Source organism: Pezoporus occidentalis, unplaced genomic scaffold (genome assembly GCF_034315485.1).
Source record: "Pezoporus occidentalis ecotype Australia unplaced genomic scaffold, CSIRO_AGI_Poc_V1 ctg173, whole genome shotgun sequence".
Classification (NCBI taxonomy): domain Eukaryota; kingdom Metazoa; phylum Chordata; class Aves; order Psittaciformes; family Psittacidae; genus Pezoporus; species Pezoporus occidentalis.
In genome coordinates this window covers 68,670-96,264 of record NW_026913565.1, presented here as the reverse complement: position 1 = coordinate 96,264, position 27,595 = coordinate 68,670, and the positions used below count along the sequence as shown (strand labels likewise).

At 38.5% G+C, this 27,595-nt stretch overlaps 1 protein-coding gene across 2 annotated transcripts in view; it reads right to left on the bottom strand.

The window, feature by feature from the left end:
• The window catches only part of ANO3 (anoctamin 3), a 212,283-nt gene extending 185,995 nt beyond the window's left edge, over positions 1-26,288 (bottom strand). For both annotated transcript variants that reach the window (XM_062614205.1, XM_062614206.1), the window contains exon 1: positions 26,092-26,288. In XM_062614205.1, coding sequence (XP_062470189.1) covers positions 26,092-26,245 — 154 coding nt within the window. In that variant the 5' untranslated portion in view covers positions 26,246-26,288. The remainder of the gene's footprint in view (positions 1-26,091) is intronic.
• Between the last annotated feature and the right edge of the window lie 1,307 nt (positions 26,289-27,595).

Here is a 27,595-nt window from a genome sequence, read left to right as displayed (position 1 = left end):
GCGACATTGGCTAATCCAGTGTCCAAAATCTGGCATATCCTGAAGTGAGGGTGAGATCATTGTCAGCCCTTCACAGTGAAGTGCCTGGAGTGACAGAGTTTTGGAAAGGATTTGGTTGCTTTTCCTCCATGGACCCCTAAGCAGGGGCAGTAGAGAAACTAGACATCAGTCCTGCAGTAGCTGAGCTGACATTCAGCCAGTCTTCTGAACTCTTTCCATCTTTTCTCAGGCAACTTTCATGTTTCCAAAGCAACACGAGAAAGCCACATGAACTCAAGGTAGTAAATTAAAGTCAGTCGTCAATGTTAAGTCCTTTAGTCATTAACTCCTCTTTCAAAAGGAGAACACTGTTATTGAAAAAGATCAACAACTAGAAATATATCTATACTCTGTGCAGGAAATACAGAATTTCAAGGCCTAAGGTTCAAAACAATACTTAATAACTACCTTGTGCCTCACTGGAATAAAACCCCCCTTAAGTTTTTACCTTTTTAAGCTATTAAAAATAGTGAAATATTCTTATCTGCCACCTGTCCTGGGTTCAGCAGTAGCAGTCATTTTTCTCCTTCTTAGTAGCTGGTGCAGTGCTGTGTTTTTGACTTTCAGCCTGGGAACAACACTGATAACACCGATGTTTTTAGTTGTTGCTCAGTAATGTTTACTCTGACCAAGGACTTTCTGAGTCTCATGCTCTGCCAGGGAGGACAGGAAGCCAGGAGGAAGCAGAGACAGGACACCTGACCCAAACTCACCAAAGAGGTATTCCTTACCACAGCACCTCATGCCCACTATATAAACTGGGGGCAGTTACCTGGAAGGGTTAGATCACTGCTCGGGTCGGGCTGGGTATCGGTTGGTGGGTGTTGAGCGGTTGTATTCTCTTCCCTTGTTATTTCCCTTATCACTATTATTAGTGGTGGTAGCAGCAGTGGTTTGTGTTATACCTTAGTTACTGGACTGTTCTTATCTCAACCCGTGGGAGTTACATTCTTTTGATTCTCCTTCCCATCCCTCTGGGAGCAGGGAGGAGGAAGGGGGGGGTGAACGATCGGCTGCGTGGCTGACTGGGCTTAAACCACACCACCACCCCAAATATTTCCGAAGACAAACTAACTTTCATTCAAGAAAATCAGTCCTACACCACAAAAAGTTTTCAGACACCTTTTGAAAGTTTGGAAATATCCATTGTATTACTTCATGAGACCTACTTGTATCAAGTGTGATTTAGTCACAAAGATATTAATAAAATTACAGCTCTGAAATCCCTTTTGTTGGAGAAGGTTGCTGCACAGAATCAATTAACGAAATCTACTTCCATGTAGAAAATGGAACATTAAAAGCTACAGAACTGTACACTGCAGAAAAATAATACGAATTTTTTTAAAAAGAATCTAAAATAAAAGACCAGGTTTTAAAATAAAATTCTGAACAACAGAACTGAGTCATCTTGATGTCTGGGCATCCTAAAATACCATTCTTGTCACTTAGACAACATTTGGAAGACAAAAAGTAGTATAAAAGACAGCATTTTAAAATCAGTGTACATGACCCAGGAAACCAATTACTACAATATAGAAATGACTTGATAAAGTACTCTTTTGTCCTTTTTAGAAATCTAACCACTTGATCCCAGCCAAGCAGAGCACTGCAGATGAGGTTCTATCTTCTGAAAAAGTGCCAAGTGCTAATTGACCACAGTAGAACTTCACACCATCTTAAACTGCTATTTAGTCAAGGACTACCAGAACTATAGCTCAAAAGGCAGGCTGCACAGAAGAAATCTAATCACTTACAGAAAGCGCTGCAATAGGTAAGTCCAAAACTAAAATATTCTTAGCAGGTAGAAAGGAAAACATAATCCTACTGTGCTGTGAAGACAGATCCACTTAGATTAGACTTCAATAGATAACCATATTTTGACTTTGTCTCAGGAAGTCTTATTGGAAAACAAAAACTAACATGGAACCTGCTAATAAATGGGCAAACTTTTCTGCTCCAAATTATAATTATTCTAGCATCTTAATTCTTAGCACAACTTCGTTTGTCTTTGTCAGTGATGTCTTTATGGGCCACCATAAGGGCCCTTTGGGGAAAATGATCAAGATCCACTGATAGTGCGCTAGACAAAACACATTATAAAATGTATTTTCCTTAATACAGGGGCCATCATTAGCCACTCAGCCTGTAGTCATAAAGATATCTGGAAGCGATAGCCCCATCAAGAAGAGACATACATGCTTCAAACACATGTCAGCCTGGGAACAGGACTAATGTATTACAAAAATAATAACACAAAGTGTTGGCATAGGGGTATTTGTTCAGACTCATTCATTTCAGCTGGGAATAGAAGCACATGAAAAAGAACTGAGGGGGTTTGCTCCGCCAAGAAGCCATAGCACATGGGTTCAATAAAAGCCTTTCCATTTGTTAACAGGCTTTCCAACTTCCTCCTCTATAATTTAGAAATGTATAGAACAATTTGTAGTTTTGCTTCTTAAACAAAAAAACTCATTGAAAACCTATCACATTAAACAACAGTTTGTATCCTTTTGAAGCACTAAAAAAAAAGCCCCAAAACCAAACCAAAACCAAAAACCTCAAAAATGTAAACAATCCCTTTTTTTCCTGTTTGCCGAACATTGGCAATCCCAAATGTAAGGCTTCCCCATTACTTTTCTCCATGTTGCTTACATTCAACATAAAGCAACCATGATGTATACCTACAATCTACCTTTTTTTGGCAATATTCATTCTTCCTAACTATATCTTAGTACTTACAACTCTCTTACTAAATAGGATTGCCCATCTCATTTAAGTAGTCATTTCCCAGATAGGTTCACATTTTGTTTTACTTTAAACCCAAGAGTACTGTTTTAAACAGTAGGAGTTAAGAGTTTTGCCTGATACAACCTACAATTCTGCAACTGGATTTTGCATTTAATTCTTAATCTCTCTCTCTCTTCAGTTTTCCTTTTATTCACACTTATTTCAAACTTTTGTATATTTCTAACAGATAATTTGATTGCATTTTGCAGTATTTAGAATTTGATTCTATTTGGAAGCCAAATATGTACACATTTTGATACCTGTTCTCAAAGTGAAGAATTAATTTAAATTTTTGAGTTCATATACCTTTACATCATATGTGTTCCATATTCTTGTGATAGAAATAATCTTACTTCCTCCAAAGGCTACTTGTTTACTTTTTTATTGTCTATTCTGCTTGATCATGCTTTTTACATATGACAGTACTTATTCTGTTGTGTCAGTCAACACTGGAAAAAATCTATTTGATATAATGTTTACAAGTAATCAATCCTCCCATAATTAGCAGGTTTTATTCCCTATTCTATATCTAGGCAGTTAAAATTTCCATAATAACAGTTCCCATCTGTAGTCAGTTCTTTAACACAATTTCAGACACTTTTTTCCTATATCCAAATGCTGAAAAAAAAAGTGTTCTTCTAGGATTTAGTCATATGATTTGCTTTGTAAGGCCAGAATACACTACAACTTACTTTTTTATGTCAGGATTAATTTTTAGCAACTCAAATAAAATATGATGAATACTGTTATGAAGCAATGAAAAAGTCATTTATATATCTAGCCTGTTTGGTAAAATAAGTGCACAAATTTTATCCAAACTTCCTTGTAGTTTATGATCATAATATACCAGAATATGCCAACATCAAAGATGAGTGAAGATGGGCAGAAATAATGAAAAAAATACACCAATATAATATGCTAACTTATAACAGCCATTTGATTTTGATGATAAGTTATGAACATTCAAATATAGAATCATAGAATCATAGAATAGTTAGGGTTGTAAAGGACCTTAAGATCATCAAGTTCCAGCCCCCCTGCCATGGGCAGGTACACCTCACACTAAACCATGTCACCCAAGGATCTGTCGAACCTGGCCTTGAACACCACCAGGGATGGAGCAAGAGGAATTAGAGGTGTGTGCACATCTATGGGGTTATGATATAATAGGCATCACAGAAATACATGATATGTGTTATAAATACCATCATGATATATAAATATCTTTAACAAGGAGTGAGTCAGAATAGGTTAAAGCTTACAAGATCTATATAGACAGTATTTTTGAGGGGCAGAGCTTTGGGGATTTACCAATTGGGAACCCACTTCAAGTAGACGTAAACAACATCATAGATTTTTCTGCATTCATCTATAGAAGTCATTTTACCAGAAGACTTAAACTTGAATGAAAGTAGTACATTCAAGTGCAACTTGAATGAAAGTTCCTTCATTGTAAATGAAACCAGAAGATGAGTATTATAGAAAGAAATGAGCCAAGATTTAGACTGTAAGAACAAGTATTTTCTATGCAGCAGATACCTGAGAGTAGTTAGGCTAATATTTACGCTATCATATAATCACATAGTTTCAAAAGCAAAAAAAAAACATTCCACACAAATAAGAGAAAGAAGTCTTCTGCAGAGCATTTAAAAGATAAAAACATTAATCTTCAAGTTGTTAAAAAACAAGTTATTCCACTTTAGTGCTCAAATCAAAACAGAGACAGAAAGCAGGGATATGTTTTTAAAAACTTTTTGCTGTTGAGAAAAAACTCAACATGAGAAACATTGAAAAGGCAGTGTAGCACAGAGGTGTGGTAACCAGTCATGTCTACATTCAGATCACAGAGAACACCATTAATTTTCAATGCAGTGGGTAGTGCAGAGAAAGAACATGCAAATAAGCAGCTACCAAGGCAGGTAATATAGTGCCTGCCCTGTGCTTTGCCCTGAAGCACAAAATAGTGCAGCCACATCTTTAATCACAAGACTGATTAATGCAAGTTATTCAGGTCCCTAAAAACAAGCACAAATGGAATAATCAAAACATCTAAATATTCATTTCCCATTGAATTAGTGTGTTTACATTTTTACCCTTTAACACGTTGTACCTTCAGCTTAAACAAGGAAGTCCTTCAGTTTACGGAGTGGGAACTGCCAGATCCCTTTAAACAAAGACTGGGACAGTAGTAAGAAAACAAGCAAATCCACTTAAAGGTGAAAAAGGTGATTTGAACAAGAGTTCTAACTCAATCCCTCTGGTATCTGACCCATTGTGGAGCAGGAATGTATTAACACAAACAGTGGATTCAGAATTCTGGAAATGAAAATGCTAACCTTATCCTTAACGTACCAGATGCTATGGAACCATCCCTAAACAAGACTTTAGCATTAGTCAAACATAATGTTACTCAGTAAGTGGAGTTTAGCAGTCAAACTTCCCAGACTGCTTAAGCACATGGCTTAAGAAAAAAGGATAGGGAAGAGGAAGAAGCAGTTAATCCTCCATAAAGAAATCCCATCTGGCAATTTCTGGGAAAACAGATCTGGCAGGAAAAGTACAGTTTCGAGATATGTTTCTCCAAGGTCGTCATCTTTTGTCACAAATGCTGTAGACAAACAATAAGCTTGTGTGTCTTATGACAAGTAGCTATTACTGTAAGAAGTACCTCCTCCCCAAAACTATTAGATGGTACAAAATGTGTGTTCAGTGCATAACACAAAACACGCAAAATCCCATTACAAAACACAGTTGCTGTAATTGCTTTGTCTATCCTTTCTAGACGAGAAACACAACAAGAAAGAATACTTGTGAATGTCATTTTGGTTCAAAGAGCATGCTTTCTGTGTAGCTTCAACATGATGGGCTTCTGAGACTATGTCTCTAACAGCAAATTAAACAATTGTGGGCACAAACATGTAGGCATGTGATGGTCTTTGCTCTGATATTGTTAACAATGTGGAGCACAGTAACAGTAAGTTATTAGAAGAGTCTCTGGCATGCTGAATGGCAGACATGGTATTCCCAAATAAATACTTCACACAATACAGAAATTAATGTGGGTCAGTGATTACTAACTATGAATACTGACAGTACCATGCAAGTGGCATGCTCCTAGGTTGGTCCTTTAGCACTATTCCAGGAGATGCCTCTCCCCACAAGCACCTAAACACTCTCAAGTCATGACCAAACACATTCTTGTATGATCCTATAAAATTTCCATTCCTGAAAGCTGCAAAGAATCCTTATTTTTATCTAGCTTCAGAATACCAACAGTGTCTGTGGAAGAAGAACACAGAAAATCAATGTGGCACAGAAAAAAGGCCCATCAGAAGAGGCAGGTCTACACTGTTGACTTATCTTCCAAAACAGCAGGTCAGATACATTTTGATTCAGTTACAAATTTCAAGCCATTATAATTTAAGTCTGAAAATTAAAAATAACTTAATGGATGATTGTTGCAGGTCATGGTGTTTAAAAAAGTTTAAAACCAAGTAGTAAGCAAACAATATTTGCATACATTTAGAGAAGTTGTCTTATTGACAATGCTATACAAAGAATAGATGCAGCTCCAGCAGAAATTAAGAATTGATCCAAAAAGATTCTTTTCTAGAAGCTAAATTTACCTTTGGAAGGATGTGTTTCTTTTCATTCTTCATGTTAAAGAGAGTGTATTGAACTTACATAATTTGTCTATTTCAAATTCTTTCCAAGGAAGATGAGAATCAAAACAGAGGAGCTGGAATATGAGCATGGAGGGTGTCCTGGATTCAGGTCAGACAAAGAGAATAATATTAATAGGAGAAACATATTTTTTTTTAAAAAAGCCTTTTTGCATCTACTTGGTGGAGGCAGCTTCCTCAGGAGGAAAAGCCACCTCAAACTAGAAGAGGCTCTTTACCCTTCAATAAACCTAAGAAGAACAAAGGCTTCCAAAGAAGCCACTGAATATCAGGGACCACTAATACAACACCTAATGCAAAAATGTAGGGTCTCTCTCAGAGCGAGAATACCAGTTCCATTTCTCTCTCTTAGACTCTGCTTAGCTTGGACATTGCACAGCTAGCTAGTCCAAACTTGGCCTTTTGGAAAATGCTGTGTTTGTACTACAGATAAGCTGAGTATGAAACTCAGTGTTCCAAGATTCCAAGGAAACAAAGGCTGAGCTTTTTTTTCTTGTAACAACACTCTTCTCATATAAACAAATGAATAAGTGATACTGCAAGCACAGAAATAAAAAACAAAATAACATTTCACCCAGTACTTATTGATCTGTATTGTCATATTTCAAGGTTCAAATCTTCCATCATGTTGAGTAGAAAGGGCGTCAGAAAAGTTATCGACAGAGGAATATATCAGATGAAAAGCAATTAGCCACAAAGCTATGCCTACGTTGGGCTCTTTTATTCTCTCCAGAACGATTGCACAATAAGATCAGAGGCCAAATGTCTCTGAACAACCATATTAGCATAGTAATTTCTGGTAAGGTAACACAACAATGATTTATTGATTTTTAATGAATGATTCCACCAGAATCTATCAGTCAGTGACATACACGGCACAGGCTCATTTCTTTATGGAGACTGTGGATTCATATTTTTGGTGTTGAAGATATGCTTCCTCACCGTCAATAGATAATATTCCACACTGAGATATCAGGTTCAGCCAGGAAAAATTTTGCATTCTGCCTGAGTAAATTTGCTACAGTTTGATTGATAAGAATAAAAGAAACAAAAGGGAGGTGGGGAGAGGGAAGGAAGGAGATGGACGACACGTGTGTGCGTGTCTTATTTTTAAAAAATACAGAGACCACCTCTGTTACTTCATCTGGAAACCCCAGACTCAATGCCAGTAGCTTCTGGTAATTCGACTAGTGGGAATTGTTCTAACAATGCTGGTTTTGTACACCACCCCAAACACTACCAATTACTCTGCCAATTTTAGTAAGTAAAATCATGCTGAAGGACACACACTGAGAAACCAGGTTCTGATACATCAGCACCTGTAGGTACAAGAAGCAAACCTTGAAGACATCAACATAAAATAAAAGGAATTTCAGCATTTCACATATTGACAAAGGATTGCAAACTGAGAACAATGCCTCCACAATCATGTTCTTCCTGCTATAGATGTGAAAATAGTAACAAATGTGGAGTTTATCAGAAGCCCAGAATAAGCTTGAAAGAGGCCAAAATGGAAAGGTTGAAGAGTAATCAAGGAAGTCAAAACTTAAAAAGCAGTTTTTCTTAGCCTCAGTCAGCAGAAACCTTCCAGTTTCTGTGGAAGCTCTCCTATTTGAATGCTGTGTCAAATTTCATCATCATGAAAAAAGCAGCTGTCACATCTGCTAATGGTTTCTAAGTAATGCGAGGCTATAGAAATCACAGTGCTATCATAGCAGCCTTGATTCGGTGCACTGTGGAAAAGGAAAGTTCTGTTCACATGAAGCCTTATAGTAATTTCAGAGTATGGTTGCAGAATTAATAAGTCCTCCAACTTTCACCTATTTTTCAGCTAAACCAACTCCAGACTAAGTTGTCAGTTTTTACACGCTGCACCTGGTTCCTCAGTGTTCTTCAAAAGCGGTTAGTTATAGAAGGGCATAATCTTCTAATGTAGTAGTTTATAAAACACATCATGTAAATAACTATGCTACATGTCAAAATGGCTAATATGAAAAATGGACAAATTAATATGACTAAGTTACCTTCTCATGTTTAATTAGTTGAGACTCTTATATCAACAGTCAAGTCTGATGATTTTCTTTATAAGTACTAACTTGTGCCCAAGTTAAATAAACATATTAAACAATCTGAAGCAATAAAAATGAAGAACTAACATGTCATACTTAGTCATTAATTCTGTTCTTTATATGCAGTATCCAGTTTCTGTAAAATGCCACGTAAATGAATTCTGTGGAGCAGAAAGACCTTTATTTTGCTGAACTATTGAGTTTCTAGTTGCGGCTTTTCCCCAAAGACATATATTGCAGCATTACCATATAGGTCTTGTACATTCAGGATCCTGATACTGTGATACTAGGAAACACTCCTCATTAAAACAGATGCAAAGACAAAAATCTAAAGCTCACATTAGTCACTGAAAAAGTGTCACTGAATCTAATGGCATTTAAGATAAGTTTGAAAATGCAACATGTACATCACAGAAGTGATTTACATCAAGGTTTCTTATTTAAGTAAAAACTACAGTTGTACGCTCAACCTCCAAAAGGCTTGCGAAGTAATTAAAAATGCCATTGTCTTAAAAGGCATTTTGCAAATCCTCATGCTTTCTCTAGGCTGGAATTGCAAAGGGTTTTATAATGAAAAAGAGTGTCAAGAAACACAAAAATCCAATTAACACACAGCTGGTGAAAGTCCTTGTTAATTCTATTTGTTAACAGTTCTCTTCCCTGAAAACTACTGGTTTTCTAACAGTGGAGGGTTTTCATGCTTTTGTAAAAAGAAAGCAAGCTTTAATCAGGAAATATCCATATTCTGTCCTTAAAGGATGTAACTTTCATTATTTATTTCTGTACAACAAAACCTTTCCTGAGATGACTAAGCTTACTCTTCTTCCTGCTACATCTAGTTTTTAATCTTAGCTACACACATTGAAACACCTATACCAGATTTTAGCCTAAGCATCTGCTGCAAAATCATCACCAAGTTAAAATTCACCATCAGAATTTCATATTTTAATCTGTTTGAGATCTAGTGCAACTACCCACATTTAAAGACTACGTTCTGGTAACTGCTTACTGTTTGACTCCACATGACTTGTCATTTTTAATTGAAATTAAAGTTTCAAGAAGGAATAATTTACAAAGGAGCTTTAAATTCAAGACATAGTGCATCTGTGGTATACTAATGCTGTGCAACTATTATTTACTGGAGAGTGTTTTAAGAATTAACTGGCATTCAAGTCAACATATATTCTATCCCTATGTTGTGCTGCAGCTACCCAAAGCTGATACAGAGGAATGCAGACTGAGGCCCAAGGTTTCTTAAACAAGCAGCCTTGGAGCCAGTGCTGGTGTGTGCACAGAGGGGAAACAAAGAACTTTATGCAGTCAGGCTGCTCAGTATCCCTTTCACAGGAAAATGCACATACACAACAAGGAGACAAAGAGAAGCATGAGTGCTTAAGACAGCACTGGGTACTACACTGTGGTGTTAGCAATGCACTGCCTAAGAGGGCTGCTCACACAACAGCAAATTCAGGAGCCAAGGCTTCTCCCACGACATGCAAATATCAATAGGGGTTATTTGTACTCCTGCTTGGAGTCTCAGTCCGTTGGAGAAGTCTTGTAAAGCTATGAAATGTAATTCATACTGTAATGCAAAAGGAAAATATGTGACTATAGTAGGATTCCACTTTTTGGAACAAAACAATGAGCTTGAGTCTAAACACTCAAACCGTTGAGTTGTTATAAACAGTTCTTTTAAAACGTGCTTGGATTTCTTAAGAGAACTCTGTGCAGTATGTTTTGTTCTCATCCGATCACCATCTTCAGAGTGAAGAATGAAATTAAGAGCTGATTTGGACTCTGGGAGCTTTGTTAAAGAACAGAGGAAAGGAGTTGGCTTGTTGGTAGTTGCTTTTTATGGAAAATATTCTACTGGATTGAAAGTCTTTAAAAACTTTACAGCCTAGTATCAGGTTAATGACAGTTATTTAAAGTTTTTAAACATTATTTGGATCATGTTTCCTAGTGTTAATTCTACCTCTAATGAAACTTCTGGTCAGGGCACTACTCAAGTCTGACAGCAAGTAGCTGCTCTAGCCTGTTGTAAAAAATCCAATACTTTACTAATAAAAGCTGGTGTTGCAGAACAACCCTGAATAACCTTTGCTAATTAAAGAACAAGATGGTGTGTTCTTTCATGCATTCAAACAGCATATTTAGGGATTTTTTTTTCCTACTTCAGAAAAAAAACACGAATAAGAGAACTTTTGCCCTGCTCAGCAGCAGAGACTTAGTCCCAAGGCATCATTAAACTTGTGGCATTATCATAGAATCAACTAGTTTGGAAAAGACCGTTAAGATTGTTAAGTCCAACCGTTACCCCAGTACTGCCAAGTCCATTGCTAAACCATGTCACTGAAGGCCTCATATACACAGAGCTATTTGTGGAGGACAGTTTGAACAAAGCAAAGAAGCCAATATGGAATGTGTGGTAGTTTCATCTTTGCAATAGTCATCAGGTTTTTATACCCCTTGTTTTTAAATCTTAAAAGCAGAGAGGGAACATTTGGGCATATGATTCTGTTCTACTTGCCGTTACATATCTGAAGCCTGGATCTCACCCACATCTTTGTTTCACTCGCACATGGCATGCACAGCAGTGAACAAAGGAGCGCTGAGTGGTTGCCTTCCCAATCTGTTCATATGTATATATGCACTGTGAGTTGTTCCAGGGTTTAGCAAGATCTCAAATCACCACATAAATGCTTCAAAAAAGCATGCTGCCATGAGCTTGGCACATCCAAGAGATTCCTTAGTTCTCTCCCTTATCTTTTTAGGAGAAACAGCTAAACCATTTTTTCACTCTAATCTGCTAGTTACAAATTCATTTCTGCAGCGCTATTGACAAGCACTACTCCAAACAAATAAACATGCAAGTTTTCCACCGCAATAGCTAAACTTTATGTTTTTTTTTTTTAACAGAAAAATTAATGCTGAAAGTATTGGGGGCTGGAGCACCTTGCATACAAAGGCTGAGAAAATCGGGGCTCTTCAGCCTGGAGAAGAGAAGCTCATAGCAACCTTCCAGTATCCGAAGGAGGCCTACAAGGATGCTGGAGAGGGACTCTTCATCAGGGACTGTAGTGATAGGACAAGGGGTAATGGGTTCAAACTGAAACAGGGAAGATTTAGGTTGGATATAATGAAGAAATCCTTCCCTGTGAGGGTGCTGAGGCGCTGGCACAGGTTCTCTGGAGAAGCTGTGGCTGCCCCATCCCTGGCACTATTCAAGGCCAGGTTGGATGGGGCTTGGAGCAACCTGGTCTAGTGGAAGGTGTCCCTGCCCACGGCAGGGGGTTGGAACTGGATGAGCTTTAAGGTCCCTTTCAACCCAAACCATTCTATGATTCTGTGTTTTATTCTTGCTGAATTACATCCAGTAAGAATTATTATTCATGTTAAATTAATAATAAAATTAGAGAAAATTTGAAGACTATATTCACTATTGTCCTAGGTTCAGCAGTAGCAGTCACTTTTCTTCTTCTTAGTAGCTGGTGCAGTGCTGTGTTTTGACTTTCGGCCTGGGAACAGAGCTGATAACACCAATGTTTACTCTGACCAAGGACTTTGTGAGCCTCATGCTCTGCCAGGGAGGAGGGGAAGCTGTGAGGAAGCAGAGACAGGACACCTGACCCAAACTGACCAAAGAGGTATTCCATACCACAGCACGTCATGCCCAGGATGTAACTGGGAGTTAGCCAGAAAGGCTGGGAGTCTGCGGGTTAGGACTAGGTATCGGTTGGTGCTCAGTTGGGCAGGGTGGGGCGAGTTATCAGTCAGCGGGTGCTGAGGTGCTGTATTCTCTTCCCTTGTTATTTCCTTTATCATTATTATTATTGGTGGTAGCAGTAGTGATTTGTGTTATACCTTAGTTACTAAACTGTTCTTATCTCAACCCGTGGGAGTTGCATTCTTTCGATTCTCCTCCCCATCCCTCCAGGAGCAGGGAAAGGGCAAAAAGGGGGGGGGGGGGAATGGGGCGGGGTGAGAGAGAGACTGCGTGGCTGACTTGCCAACAGGGTTTAAACCACGACAACTGTTCATCTTTTTAAAAACCCACAGCAGCCTTATATAATTTATGGCTGACCAGCTCCTTCACAGTGTTGGGCACATCAGTCACAACTTATTCTTCCAGAAATGCTGAGTGGACCCATACTGTGCAAAATAAGAAGGAACTTGAGCATTTGATTCTTTCAACCGAGTCTCCTCAAACTCCTCACATCTCATTCTACAACAAAACTGCCTAAATAATAGCACAGAATATTCCTTATTACTGCATTCAAATTTACATATATGGTATACATCATATCAGATCTCGTTTAGTTATGAAAACTGCATCCACAAAAAAATGCCTATAGTACCAGCTTCAAATTTCCCCTCCTTATTTTAGTTCTCTTATTTACAGAATGTATATCTTAAAAATACAATTTTGCAGATAACTTTGAAAATGGAAATCTTAACAGTCTCTTCTTTCTTGAAAGAAAGAATCATACAATCACAGAATGGCTGGGTTGGAAAGGATCTTAAGATCATCCAGTTCCAGCCCCCCTGCCATGGGCAGGGATGTCTCACACTAGACCATGTCACCCACGGCTCTGTCCAACCTGGCCTTGAACACTGCCAGGGTGTGCACTTCCCTGGGCAACCTGTTCCAGTGTTTCATCACCCTCACAGTAAAGAATGTCTTTTTTATATCTAACCTGAAATTCCATTGTTTAAACCCATTCTGCCTTGTCCTATCACTACAGTCCCTAATGAAAAGTCCCTCTCTGGCATCCTTGTAGGCCCTCTTCAGATACGGGAAGGCTGCTATGAGGTCTCCACACAGCCTTCTCTTCTCCAGGCTGAACAGTCCCAACTTTCTCAGCCTATGTTCATATGGTATGTGCTCCAGCCCCCTGATCATCCTCATGGCCATCCTCTGGACTTGCTCCAATGGCTCCATGTCCTTCTTACAGACATGAGGACACCAGAACTGCCCACAGTAGTCCAAAAGGGAACTCACTAGAGCAGAGTAGAGGGGCAGGATCACCTCCTTCGACCTGCTGGTCACGCTCCTTTTGATGCAGCCCAGGATACAGTTGGCTTTCTGGGCTGCAAGCACACACTGAAGCCGGCTCATGTTCATTTTCTCATTGACCAACACCCCCAAGTCCTTCTCCACAGGGCTGCTCTGAATCTCTTCTCTGCCCAACCTGTAGCTGTGCCTGGGATTGCTCTGACCCAGGTGTAGGACCTTGCACTTGGCATGGTTAAACTTCATGAGGTTGGCATCAGCCCAACTCACAAGTGTGTCAAGGTCCCTCTGGATGGCATTCCTTCCCTCCAGGGTATCAACTGAACCACAGCTTGGTGCCATCGGCAAACTTGCTGAGGGCGCACTCAATCCCACTGTCCATGTCAGTGACAAAGATGTTGAACAAGACCGGTCCCAACACCGATCCCTGAGGGACACCACTCATTACTGGTCTCCAGCCGGACATTGAACCATTGACCACAACCCTTTGTGTGCGGCCATCCAGCCAGTTCTTTATCCACCGAGTGGTCCATCCATCAAATTGATGTCTCTCCAATTTAGAGACAAGGATGTCCTGTGGGACAGTGTCAAATGCTTTGCACAAGTCCAGGTAGATGATGTCATCTGCTCTACCACTGTACCTCAGTTCCATAGCCCCATCATAGAAGGCCACCAAACTGGTCAGGCAGGATTTCCTCTTAGTGAAGCCATGCTGGCTGTCACCAAGCACCTTGTTGATTTTCATGTGCCTTAGCATGCCTTCCAGCAGAATCTGCTCCAAGATTTTGCCAGGCACAGAGGTGAGACTGACTGGTCTGTAATTCCCTGGGTCATCCATTTTCCCCTTCTTGAAAATGGGGGTTATATTTCCCTTTTTCCAGTCATCGGGAACTTCACCTGACTGCCATGATTTTTCAAATATGATGGACAGTGGCTTAGCAACTTCATTTGCCAGCTCCTTCAGGACCCGCGGATGGATTTCATCAGGTCCCATGGACTGGTGCACATTCAGGTTCTTAAGATGGTCTCAAACCAGATCCTCTCCTACAGTGGGCCTACTGTCTTCATTCTCACAGTCCCTGCATCTGCCTTCCAAGACTTGGGTGGTGTGGTAAGAGCATTTGCCAGTGAAGACCGAGGCAAAGAAGTCATTCAGAACCTCAGCCTTCTCCAAATCCAGGGTAATTAGTTCTCCTGAGAGCTTCTGGAGAGGGCCCACATTATCCCTAGTCTGCCTTTTGTTTGCAACATACCTATAGAATCCCTTCCTGATATCTTTAACATCCTTTGCCAATTCTAATTTGGTCTTAGCTTTCCTGACCTGATCCCTAGCTCCCTGTATTCTTCCCAGGCTGCTTGTCCTCACTTCCACCTCTTCACCTCTTATAATCTTCATTTTTACATCTGAGATTCCTCAGTAGCTCCTTATCCATTCATGGAGCCCTCCTGACCTTCTGCCACATTTCCTTCTAGTCAGGACGCAACACTCCTGAGCTTGATTAAGATAGAAAAGAAGATTAAGATAGCAAAGGAAAACATGAAAGAAATGGAAATAGTTAAAAATAATTAACATCAGTAGGATCATGCTGTTGAAAGCAGCAGAGAAAGTCACAAAGTGTCCTACTAATGAGAAGCAAGTCAGAGTATTAAAGGTGTAGGGTACAAAAAGTTAAGGTACTGGAAGTACCCAAAAACTAAACAACTGGTTTTAAGAAAAGAACTGAAAATGCATGTTTAAAGTGTGTTATGCTTGGGAATAGTCATGGCTATACAAGTGAGAGTTATAAAGGAACGAGTGAGAAAACAGATGCTAAAAATAAAAAACAGACGTGCAATGTGAAGTGAAAAGTCAGAAGTGAAATGAAACAGAATCAGAACTGCTGATGGACAGATGAAAAAGTTACCTTTGTGCAAAGGTCAAGAAAGAAAAACTTAGCAATTTGAGCAGAGAGGAAGACTGTTTCAAATGCTCTACGCAGAGTGAATCAAAAGGGAGAGGAGAATATGTTCTGGTCATAAAGTATAAGGACAGTAACAGACCTTGTGAAACTTTGAAAAACATGAGCTACATAGAAAGAAGAGAATCACCATTGGTACCAAAATATGAATACAAGATTAGGAGGCAAATTCCTAACGTTAATTATGAAGGTTTAAAAGACGATCAGTTCTAGAGGATCTTTTAGTTTCTTCCAGACTCATTCAAGCACTCTTTGCCCCAGTTTTGAGCTAGCTAAAAGCAGAGACTAAAGTCTGCATTTGTGAAACTGAAAACTGATTTTTCTCACAGCTGAGTGCTATACCTCCTGCAAGACTTCAGTGCTTCTCAGGCTGATCAAGTGGTAGGATGTCCTTGAGACATCACTGGAAACATGGCCAGCAACATGCTTTCCTGTTCTCCTTTCCTCTGAAATAGCAGATACTGATTGCTGCCAGAAGCAGGATACCAAATACGGTAGATTTTTACCTGAGCCAGTGTGAAAATTCCTGTAAGTCCTACAAAGGACAGAAAACATAACAGCTCTGTCCCAGAGTTCACAACTCTATGTGTTTTGTTTTTTCCAGCAAAGCAAAAATCAGAAGGATAGCATATGGAGATCAAAATTACAACATTAGGAAACAAGGTTTTCTAAAAATAAACTATCACCTTTAATTCTGCTGCAACAGATACTATTAAGAGTAGAACATGCCAAAAAATGCATTGTATCAAACTTCTTGAACATTCAGGATGACAATGTCTATAAATGGCACATCTATTTGAACTTCTTTGAATGGCCCTCGCTATTTCCTTCCTGAGCTAAGTGAACAAGTTAGTAGTACACCCTCTGTAAGAAGTGTATACAAAAATGCATTTTTCCAGAAATTAAGGAAAAAGATATAAAAACATCCTTCATTTGTTATATTATTTAGTTAAGTTAATCCCATAACAAGGCCAAATCACTCTTGGGAATGAAATATCAACATTTGGAAGAAGCTTCATTCAACGTAGTTTTGACCATCTTTGAGTTCTGAAGATTTATGTTCTCCTCGGGTTTTTATAAGCAAAAGTAAAAAGGGCACATAAAGATAGAGCTCTTTAATCATGAATGACTCAGTCTTTTTTTTTTTGACCGAAAGAAAATCTAACAGTGCTATCCCAGAATACACTTGCTATTTTTACTACTATTTTATTTCTAAAATAACATTGAGTTTCATCAACAGAAGTGAGCCATGACAATTGGCACCTCATACCAGGCATTCCTCAGAGCCACAATGAGCAGCCAACTCAAGCATCTAAGCAAAATTAGGGTTCTCCTTCCCTCATTCTTTGTTTTCTCAGAGACAACTTTCAGAGTCCATGCATTTTTCAAGACATTTTTAGGAAACTCGCAGATGAATCCAATTATATTCTTGACTGATGTACATCAGAAATTAACTTTCCAAAAGACTAGCCATAATCCAGTCTTTATTCTGTTGAGGTGCCATGGAGTAAAACAAGATGGTTTGGCGTGACAAGGCTTACAGGGCAAGAACCTCTCTTCATTAATTGTTGTCTCTTTAAAGTTTCACCAACAGAGCTTGCCTTAGTGAGTATCCTAGCAGAGACAGCGTGCAGACCTTGCATGTCTTATCCTTTGGCAAAACAGAATCAGATTGTAGGAACCAGGAGCACAAATCTATGACATAGCAACATGAGATTTTGATGGTGGTTCACTTAAATAATTCATTAGTTCACTTGTTCAGGTTCAGCAAAATGTTGTTGGGGTGAAGGAAAGGTTGAGTAAACAAATACCCCTACAAAGGAGTTTTCCTTGAATATTTTATAATCTTTTCTTGCAGAACTGAAAACTTTTGAATGGAAAGACTGTGAAAGCAGCTTTAGAGTGCCAAAATAAAAATGTTTGGAATATAAAAGGCAAAGATAAACCAAGACGACATGAGAAAAATTTTGCACTGGGGACTAACTCAAGTTCTTTTAGTAGCTTCATGGAATTCTGATAATTAGACATTTTTCAATGCCTAGGTAAGGAAAGAAATCAGTTTTAATGTCTTATTCACAGTCCCAGTGCCATGCGCAGTATAGTTGATCTGTTATTCTTTACCACAGAAGGAAAAAATGTGAGAAAACAAATAAATTAAAGAGTAATTAAAGCTACTACCAGAAAAAAAAAACACCTTGCAGATAAATGTAAGAAAGAATTATCTTTCCAAAGGAAAAAAAAGGTACAAGAACTTATTTGTTTCAAAATATGCAAGAAAAAAGGCACTGTAGAAATTAGCTTGCACTTAAGGACTCAAATAAGATTGATACAGTTCATCTTCAACAGACATCAGCCTGTTTGTTCAAACCAAATTTGTTAAACATTACCTTTCTTGTTAGCAACATTCTGAAATAATTAATATTAGTAGCGGACTAAACCATTAACTTACATATAGCACAATCCATTACAGAGCAGAATAGAAATATAGCAGCAGAATAAGGAAGGGTGTTGCTTGCTTCAAAGATTTATGGTACATGATGCAAAGTAGGATGCTGTTTTGAAGCTCTATTTCATTTTAATACAGAAAAGAACACTATTTTAGAAACAGTATAGTTCAATCAATTATTAAAGCATTAAAACAGAAACGCAAGGCTACCTCTCTTCATGAGAAGTATATAGAGAGGTTTGGTGTAATCATACTGGTCCAAGAGACAGATGTATTTAGATCTAAGTGACTTCACCATGCTCTCCAAAGGTAGGAGCACAAAGATGATAAAGGTCTAAATAATTACTAATACTTCTGCATATATAAATACATAACTCCTACAGGTAACATCTCGATTTATTATTTTACCAGCAAACCAGCACATTTTAGGATTGAGACTAATAGGCAGCCAAATTATTTCTTAGCATTTACTTTATGAAAAATACACTTGTCTCTTCCAGCACCACTCAAAACTTTCTATTTTTAACATTCAGCTGCCTGCACAGATAACTCTGTGTATAATTCTCTCTCTCCCATGATGTCCCTTCCAAACATTGCTAAAATTGTCTTTTCAGGAAGTTTTACTGATTTCTTTTTATAATCAGGTTAACTTAGGTCATATTAAAATACTGCTATAAATATCACAGACATGTAGAAAAGCTGCTAGAGTTTCTATACATTTTTGGTGGTGTAACAGAAACTCAAATATTATTAATACGCATACAAAAAAAAACAATCAATCATAAACAATAGCTTATAAATCATGTACTGACATAACTTGTTTACTGATTATATGTGGTCTAGCTACAGACATCAGATCTTATGATAACGTCTGTGTTCAAACATGGAATACAGCTATTCTGCATTACCATATGAGCATCCTTTGTTTACCTAAGTCACTGATACATGGAGGTCAGTCTACTCATAACACTTACGATCTCCAGACTTGCTCTTTCAAAACATGCTGTTATAATAGCATGTAGAGACCTAACCCTAGACTTAAGTTTCTAAGAAACCTGTAGTAATTCAGCAACCTCCCCATTCACACTGAGTCATCTTCCAACCTGTATTATACTAGAGACCTGCTTGTCAGTTTATGCTTTTTATTCAAGAAGAGACTAAAGCACACAGACCCGCTTCTTCCATCAACTAAGATAAAAGCGTTTAGTTGCTGCATTCAGGTTTTGGAAGTCTAACATATACTGTACTAGATGAAGCAACTCTTATTCCCATTTTTTGACCTTTGTTACCATGTCCCCATTGATCTGTTTTCCAAGTATTGACTTCACCTCCCCTATCAGGGAAAGTTTCGGTAATATCTGCGAGAGCAGAATATTCTTTATGTAGAAATACTTCATCTATTACTACTGAAGGAATTTGGGAAAGAAAATCCACAATCATAAATCATTAGAGTGTCTTTACTCAGAGTTAGCTGACCCACACCCCTCTTGCATTGAAAGTAAATATCTCATTAGAGGAAGGAAGAGGACAGAAGAGAAATTATGCCTCTGGGAAAAATTAAATTTCTATATCCAGCTTAGTTTCCATTTCCTGTAGCCATGTAAGGATAGAAGGCAGGACCCCCAGGGGCAGAGGTGAAACCCTCAGTATGTTAGACCTCACCACAATCACTGAATTATTTATTAGCTATGGGCTTATTTTGTGTATTGTTAATGACATTTTGGTACCGAAAGCAGCACAAAAGAGAGAGAAAGATTTTCCAGTGGTAGCTTATAGTACCATCTTGAGGCTGAAGAGCAAAAAGACTGACCCTCGCCCATGCCAACATCTCAGCTTGACCCAAGACAAACTATGTGAATCCCAGTCTCCATCCGCAGATGAACAGATACACCTTCTCCTTGCTTTCCCCCGCCACCTGCAATTACCACACAAGATGCCCACTTCATTGTCAAAATTGGCAGCATTTTGCTTACGATTTGGACATAGCAAAGTCCGCATCCAAGGGAAAATTAGAATTAAAGACAATGTTACCCATCAGAAATAATGAAATACTTTCTTCTGCATTGAGGTTAGGAGACTGATAATAACTTATATTTCTGCTCTACTGCAAAATTAATTATGATTTTTGATAACTTTCAATTAAGTATTGGTTTGACATAGCGTAACAAGTAAAAGGTTTATTTCTGAATATTGATCTTCCTGACCCAAGTCTTAATTGCATCTTGAAATAACAGAAAACTAACCTTTTGCTTTATGAGAGAATATAGAAGAAGAAGAAAGAAAAATAGCACCTAATCTTTGTGCAAAGATGACTTTGCTAGTTTTTTTTTTGCTTCAAGTAAACAGTTTCAAAAATTGCTTTAGTGTGTTTCAAGTCCTGACTCTGCATTGCACTACAGCTTCCTACAGAGCTCACTGCAAGACAGGGACTTCTGTTGGACTGCAACCATTACACATAATTTCCTGGGTTTATGTCTGTTCCCTTCTTGTTTTTTTTATCTAATCCTAGTGTAAGTAATTATGGAAAACTAGTGGTGTGGTACAGACTTACACACAAAGCTACAAGTTATTTCTTCAGTTCCCAGGATGTTGAGATGCAAGCATGATTGGAGCACTTCTCAAAATTTAAGTGAAGAGAAAAAATCATTTACTAATTAAACTATATTCTCAAATTTGTAATTAAGAAACTTGGGTTTAGCAGATTCACAGTAAGCAGAAATATTTTGTTTCAGGAACGATAGAAATATCTTCACTAAAGGGATGTTCACGTAAGTCTTTGCAATCAAAGAAATTTGAAGTACAAGCTGTAGGTAACTTCAGATTCCCACCCCCCACTAAAATGCCTGTTAAAGATTTCCATTTCAATGAAGGAAATTTTAAGACAAGGCTCCATGTCTTTGCATTCTAGTTCCATCTGATGTCACAAAGCACACAATTTTACTCTTCTGCAAAGCAACACTCATGGAACTGTCTGTGCATCATGAGTTTTTCAGAGGGGCAATGTAGCAGGCTGTCTAGAGAGGTTGCTGGGAAGGACAAAAGCAAGCAACTCAGGGCTCATTCTGCTGCTGCCTCTCACATAGCCATCTTGGAAAGGAAAAGAGGGGCAGACAAATGTGGGGAAAATTGTTAGATTCTGTCCTTTTTGTCATACTTGTTCTGGTGGCAAATGAGGACAAGTTTTGCTCATCCTGTCTTCTTAATCCCCACTCATCCTGATGTCTCAGAAGGGACTTTAGTTTGTGTTGGTGAAACTCAAACAGCTACCTCCCTTCTCTTCTGACTCCTAAAGACTCTTCTGCCCCTCAAGACCTGCTAAAATAGAAAAATACAGTTTTTTCCACCAATATATACATGCTTATTACACTGATGGTCTTGAAGACAAAATACTAAACACTTGAAAGTATTACTCAGTTACATCATCTTTACCCACTAACTCCTGTTTCCTTTACCCTGAGCAACCCATAAGCCTGGCTGTATTGTCTGTGCCACATGGATCAAAGCATTTTGCAGGAATGTGTCCTTCGATTTTTAGTCCTTTTTAGTTGATCTAGGTTTAATGCTGCATTTTGTTCCTTTTATATCATCCCTGTGCTATATGAGGGTTTCTAATATATAAATAGACAAGCAGTAAAAATAACTTCTGAAACACAGCAACTATTATCTGGAAAATAACTTTCACATATCCCTGTCCCCAAAAAATCTTCAGTAAAAGAACCACAAAAAAGGCAGAAGGAGAAAAATTTGTTTCTCCAGCCCAGCACTATTCTACCAAAAGCCACAACATCAAATCCATGTGATTTAATGCATGTCTCATTTCAGAAGTTTGAGTGGTGTACTCTGACTCCCACACACACACTTATGCTACGAAGACCTTACTTATGGCTCATGCATTGTTTTTAAAAATATATATTTAAGAGGTTTCTTCTTTCCTGATTAAGTGTTACTAGGACAAAACCATCTCTAGGAACGTATAAGAAAATTTAGGTGGAGAAATTTTTGAGTATCATTTGTCTCACTGTTATAAAACAAAGATTAGGAGATAGTACATGATTGTAGGTTGAACGCTTTCAGCCATGGCCAGATTAAGACATGAGCAGAACAGCATATATCAGGGATAATAAGGTTTAAATCTGCAGAAATATCTACAGCTGCAATACTGAGATTACCTTTGTTTCAGAAGTCTGAACAGCAGACACACCAGGCACTGAAGGAAATTCTACCAGCCATATCCTGGGCTGCATCAAAAGGAGCATGACCAGCAGGTCGAAGGAGGTGATCCTGCCCCTTTACTCTGCTCTCATGAGACCTCACTTGGAGTATTGTGTGCAGTTCTGGTGTCCTCAACATAAAAAGGACATGGAACTGTTGGAACAAGTGCAGAGGAGGGCCACAAGGATGATCAGGGAACTGGAGCACCTCCTGTATAAGAAGAGAAGGCTGCATGGAGACCACACAGCAGCCTTCCAGTATCTGAACGGGGCCTATAAGGATGCTGAGGAGGGACTCTTCACTAGGGACTGTAGCGATAAGACAAGGGGTTACAGATTAAAACTTAAACAGGGGAAGTTTAGATTGGCTACAAGGAGGAACTTCTTTCCTGTGAGGGTGGTGAGGCACCGGATTGGGTTTCCCAGGGAAGTTGTGAATGCTCCATCCCTGGCGGTGTCCAAGGCCAGGCTGGGCAGAGCCTTGCGTGACATTGTTAGTGTGAGGTGTCCCTGCTCATGGCAGGGGTGTTGGAACTAGATGATCTTAAGGTCCTTTCCAACCCTAACTATTCTACGATTCTACAATTCTATGATTCTAAGTGATAAATCCCAAAGGTTTCAGTAATACGAAAAAAACAGTAACATGAAAAAAATCTGTATTCCATACCAGAATTTTAAATTTTAGTTCAGCGACACTACTGTTCCAATTCTAGCGGTTTTACTCTCTGCAATATATTCTGACATATAATGGCATCAAGCTGTGTCAGAGGGGATTTATACTGGATATTTCTTCACCAAGAGGGTGATCAGGTATTGGAACAGGCTGCCCAGGGAAGTGTTGGAATCACCATCCCTGGATGTAGGTGAGGCCCTTAGTGACATGGTTTGGTGGTGGACTTGGCCGTCCTGTGATAAAGGTCTATGATCTTAAAGGTCTTATCCAACTTAGCTTCTATGAATCTATTCTATGAATCTTCAGATCCCAAATAAATAAGCCTTAGGATTTGTACTTGCATCAGAAGTGAAAACTGAGTGATATACAGAAAGTTAAGCTTATTTATGGCAACATTCTTTCTCATTTAACAAGAGAGGTAGGGAAGTAATTTCACATTTACATCCCATTGCAAAGGGTTTGGTTAAAGCAGGAACAAAATTAACATATGGTTAATGATTTCCTGCCCCAGCAACAATTCCATTTTCCATTCTGAGAGTGGACTATTTCAGGACACCACTTTCTAAGAGTATTCACATTTCTGTATTTGCACTGTTAGGTGTTATATTTAAAATTAACACATCAGTTCTACAAGAAGAAAAGTGTTTCTTAAGTGATAATCTGCCTATAGCGAATTCTCTGGTTTATATACAGAAAGTCATAGTACAAGCACAGCATTATAGATTTTAAACAGTCTCTCATAACAGACTACGTGGACATGAGGTTGAATAGAAGGACGTGTTCTTTGCTGCCATTTTTTTTTTTTGTAGGTTCACAAATAGCACTTATGTTTTCATAGCTTATGTACTTTTTATTACCATTGGTTGGTGATTTGAATAATTTGAGGAGAATTCTTCAAATCCTCAAAATGAACCCATTGGAAATAAAAAGAAGCATTAAGCCTAAATGTAAGATTCCCAAGACAGAGGGTGGAGCCCTATGGGGCAGAGGAGAGACAACACTAGTACACCTCGGTGCGGCACCTTGATGTAGGATGTTGATTTCATTGAAGATTTTCATACTGCTATTGCTATCTGAAAAAAAAACCAAACAAAAACAACCAACCAACCTACCCTAAATTCTTAGAGCAAAATTTCAGTTACTTACAATAGCCCAAAGTTTTAATTTTCCTGTCAAACAGCATTGTTGGGGACTACTCTGCTATTTATATAGCATATAAATGCTATATATAACTTTGAGCTGCTTATGTTTAATAGCCATGACTGAGCAAGTACAAGTTCCTTTTAAGAAGTGACATGTGGAAGCCGAGAGGGTTTGCACTGTTCCATTCAGACTTCAGCCAACCCAACCCAACACTGGAAACCAAAAAGGGCTTGCTAACTTTAAACACTAGTAAAATACATATATCAAAGAATTTTAGAAGGCAAAATATGAGATTGCATTTGCTTTAATTCATCATTCATTAAACCCCCCAAAATCCTAAGGCATTTCATATCATCATTTATTTGCTTCTTCCCATGATGTAAAACCACAAACCTACAAAATTCTCAAACTCTGACAAAACATTGTCAAAGAGGCTTGCTAGCATCATTGCTGCTTTAAGCATAATAAATTGTTTGCAACAAATACATGGAAATAGTAATTCTTTCCAAAAGAAAATAATTATTTTTCCAAATAGAAGAATCCCAACAAGGGGATTTGATTTTTTTATTATCTCTTTCCTGCAGAATTCTGAATGGGGTAGTTCCACAAACAATACGTTGCTCAAGCTGAAAGTTCATTTTACTCTTTATCAACTGGGTAGACTAGAAACAGGTTACTTTGGTGTGTAGGGAACATAGCAAAGCTTATCACCTAGCACAGGCATCAACTTTTTAATGGAACTTCCTTGGGGTAGGAGAGGTTATTTTTAAAGTTATGTTCTAGGATTCCAAGGGAACAGCCAGCCACCTGATTCCTGACCTTGCAAAAACCTGCTAACATAAAATACAAACTTTCAGAAGTGTTTTTCCTGAGAAAATTCTGCTTTACAAAACCTAGGGAAGGCTTTACAGGAAGTAAAATCAGAAAGTTTCTATTACTGAAAGCACAAGTTATGATTTTCTTGCAGAAGACTAAGTAGCATGACATCCCAACTATTTGGCTATTTAAATGTGTAAGAACTGATTTATAAGTAAAAAATGTTCCAAAAGTTTGTTACAGAGTTAAGAACATCAAAGCTTTATTTACACATTCACCTACTTTAGCCAAGTGAAAGTTGCAGTTCAACAACTGCAGGTTGGTTGTCTTGTCACAGGATAAAGTGTCACTTACATTCAGATATTCTCCATTTGTCTTGTCTGTGTTTTGTTCCAGAGATCATAAGCAAGTGAAAACATGATCAAAGACAAATTATCCTTTGGGAGTTATGTATGTCAAAATACATATGAAGTCCACAAGAAACCAGAGGAATCGTTCTTGAAAGGTGTTTCCTAAGTAAATGACCATCCAATACTTAAGAAGGTTTTAAGGGCATGACAGATGCCATTGATTAACTGCAGATGGTCATATATAACTATATACCCTTGCTTATATTAGCCAATCCAAGGCAGCTACATGCTGTGTTCTCTATGACTATTAATTTTCAGAGAAATCAGAGTTCTTTGATGCTTATTTCATTGACATTTTTGAGGACCTACTGTAGCTACAGGTAACACCTGCCAACAAATATAAACAATCCATGAACCACTCTGGTCATGAAAAAGTAATCTTATAGCATACACAGTTCCACCTTTACAAGCCCTGATGTGGTTAAAAACTAACAGTGAAAAAAGAAGAGAAGCCACAGTGTTAAGCACTAGAGAGCATACCTTATATTCACACTGCGCCAAGTCAAATATCAGAGCAGCTGCTGGGGTTGCTCTAACTTGCACAAAACCCATGTCATGTCCTATGGAAAACTCATCTTCTAGGTAGTGCCAAGGTAACAGTCTCCTGAGCTCTTCTTCCAGAAGTTCTCTATATCCAGAGTGCTCAGGAGACACTATTTCTATTTAAACACACACGTTCTACTCTATTTCTGCAGTTAAAAATACTTCATATAATGCATGCCTGTACGTGACAGCAACAAATCCTTTGTTTTCATTATTGGGTCTTGGAGTTTACTTGCAACATGTTACATGAGTAAATAGACACAGATTTGAGGAAATAGTTTATATAAATGCATGCTTACCAGCTGGTGCAGAATGCGAGCAGTGAAGTTGAAAAGCATGATAACCGGCACACAAATCACTGAATTTGCCTTCTTTAAAATCTGACTTGGAATCCTTTTTGCTCTCAATCTCATCTGAAGAAAGATTATCCAGTTCAATTATCACAGCTGACATTGTAATACAGTCTTAGTACAAAAACAAATCGGAAGAAAAGAAGCCACTTATAAGTTCAGCTTCCCCAAATCACCCCTGAAAATTTCCCCTAACTGTAGAGTGCAAAAAATTTTAAGTCAATGTCTGAGAAACTGTATTTCCCTGAAGCTGTTCTTCCAGCTCAGTGGCATTTGCTAAATATTGCAGCTCATTTCTAAGGTAGAAAACTATTACTTTAAAAAGTTCTGTTCTTGTAGTGACAGCAAGGCACCTCTGCGTAGCTGCTACAAAAATAACAAGGATAAGCGGAGACATCTGTTTGTCTGCTAAGTTGTGGACTTACTAACTTTGTTTTAAGACTAATTCACATAGTTACCCGCTGGTCCAGCTGGGAGGGGCTAAGCAATACCAATGGAAGCAAGTACATCCCTCACGCCAGCCCAGCAGAGCCTGGCAGCTGCACCATGGAGGTTACTTGTGCCACATTTCTGTTTCCTCAGGGAACACTCGGGTCTTTGTCTGGGATGTGTGCAGCAAGATAAATGACTACAAGCTACATTGTTCCTTGAAAACAAGGAATAGTTCTCAGTTTCTCCGTTTATTATTTCATAGTCTTGAATCTAAGAAGTTTCTTTTGAGGGAAAACACTGCTAGTAATATTGAGTGGTTTAGGCTTTTGAGCTTTTTATTTCCTTAGATACAAATAAACCTCAAAAGAATGCGAGACAAGAAAACGACCCCTTTCTCCCCAGGCTCTGTCCCACCAGGCAGCCGTCAAGTACAATAAGCAGTACCAAGGGAGTCACCCACTGGCGATGGTGGGAAACGCCACAGCCACAGAGCTGATGAAGCATAAATTGTCATTCATGAAAACATACCACAGGAGAGTTTAGCAAAAAAGTTGTCAAGGCTTAGCTAGAGAAAAGATGACATGGTGATTTGTCAGCTATTAGCACCCTATCACTTTATTAGTTTCTCTTTGCTCAGTGCCCCCCCAAAAGAATTAAATAATGCAAGAAAAACCTATGAAGCCATGCAGATTTTGCTAAACAGAAAAAATCCAAACACACTCAATTCAGCCTGATAGGAGTGAATTCTCAGGGCTGCCTCTGCTCATGTGAGTCAGGTTTAAACTGAGCTGCTGCTGGTACCCGCAATAATCTGTATGCAAGCAGGGAGCAGGTGGAGATGCCGTGTGGAGGCACTGGACATCATCAGCTAGAGACTACCTGTTAACAAATAAAAGGCAATCTTCTAGTGGGACACTTCCTTAAGCTAAGTGAATTTATAGGAGGAAATTTCTAGATGGGTTGCAATCACAGCAAGGAACCCAAGAGAAGTAACAAAGCTAATGCTAATAAGTAGAGCAAC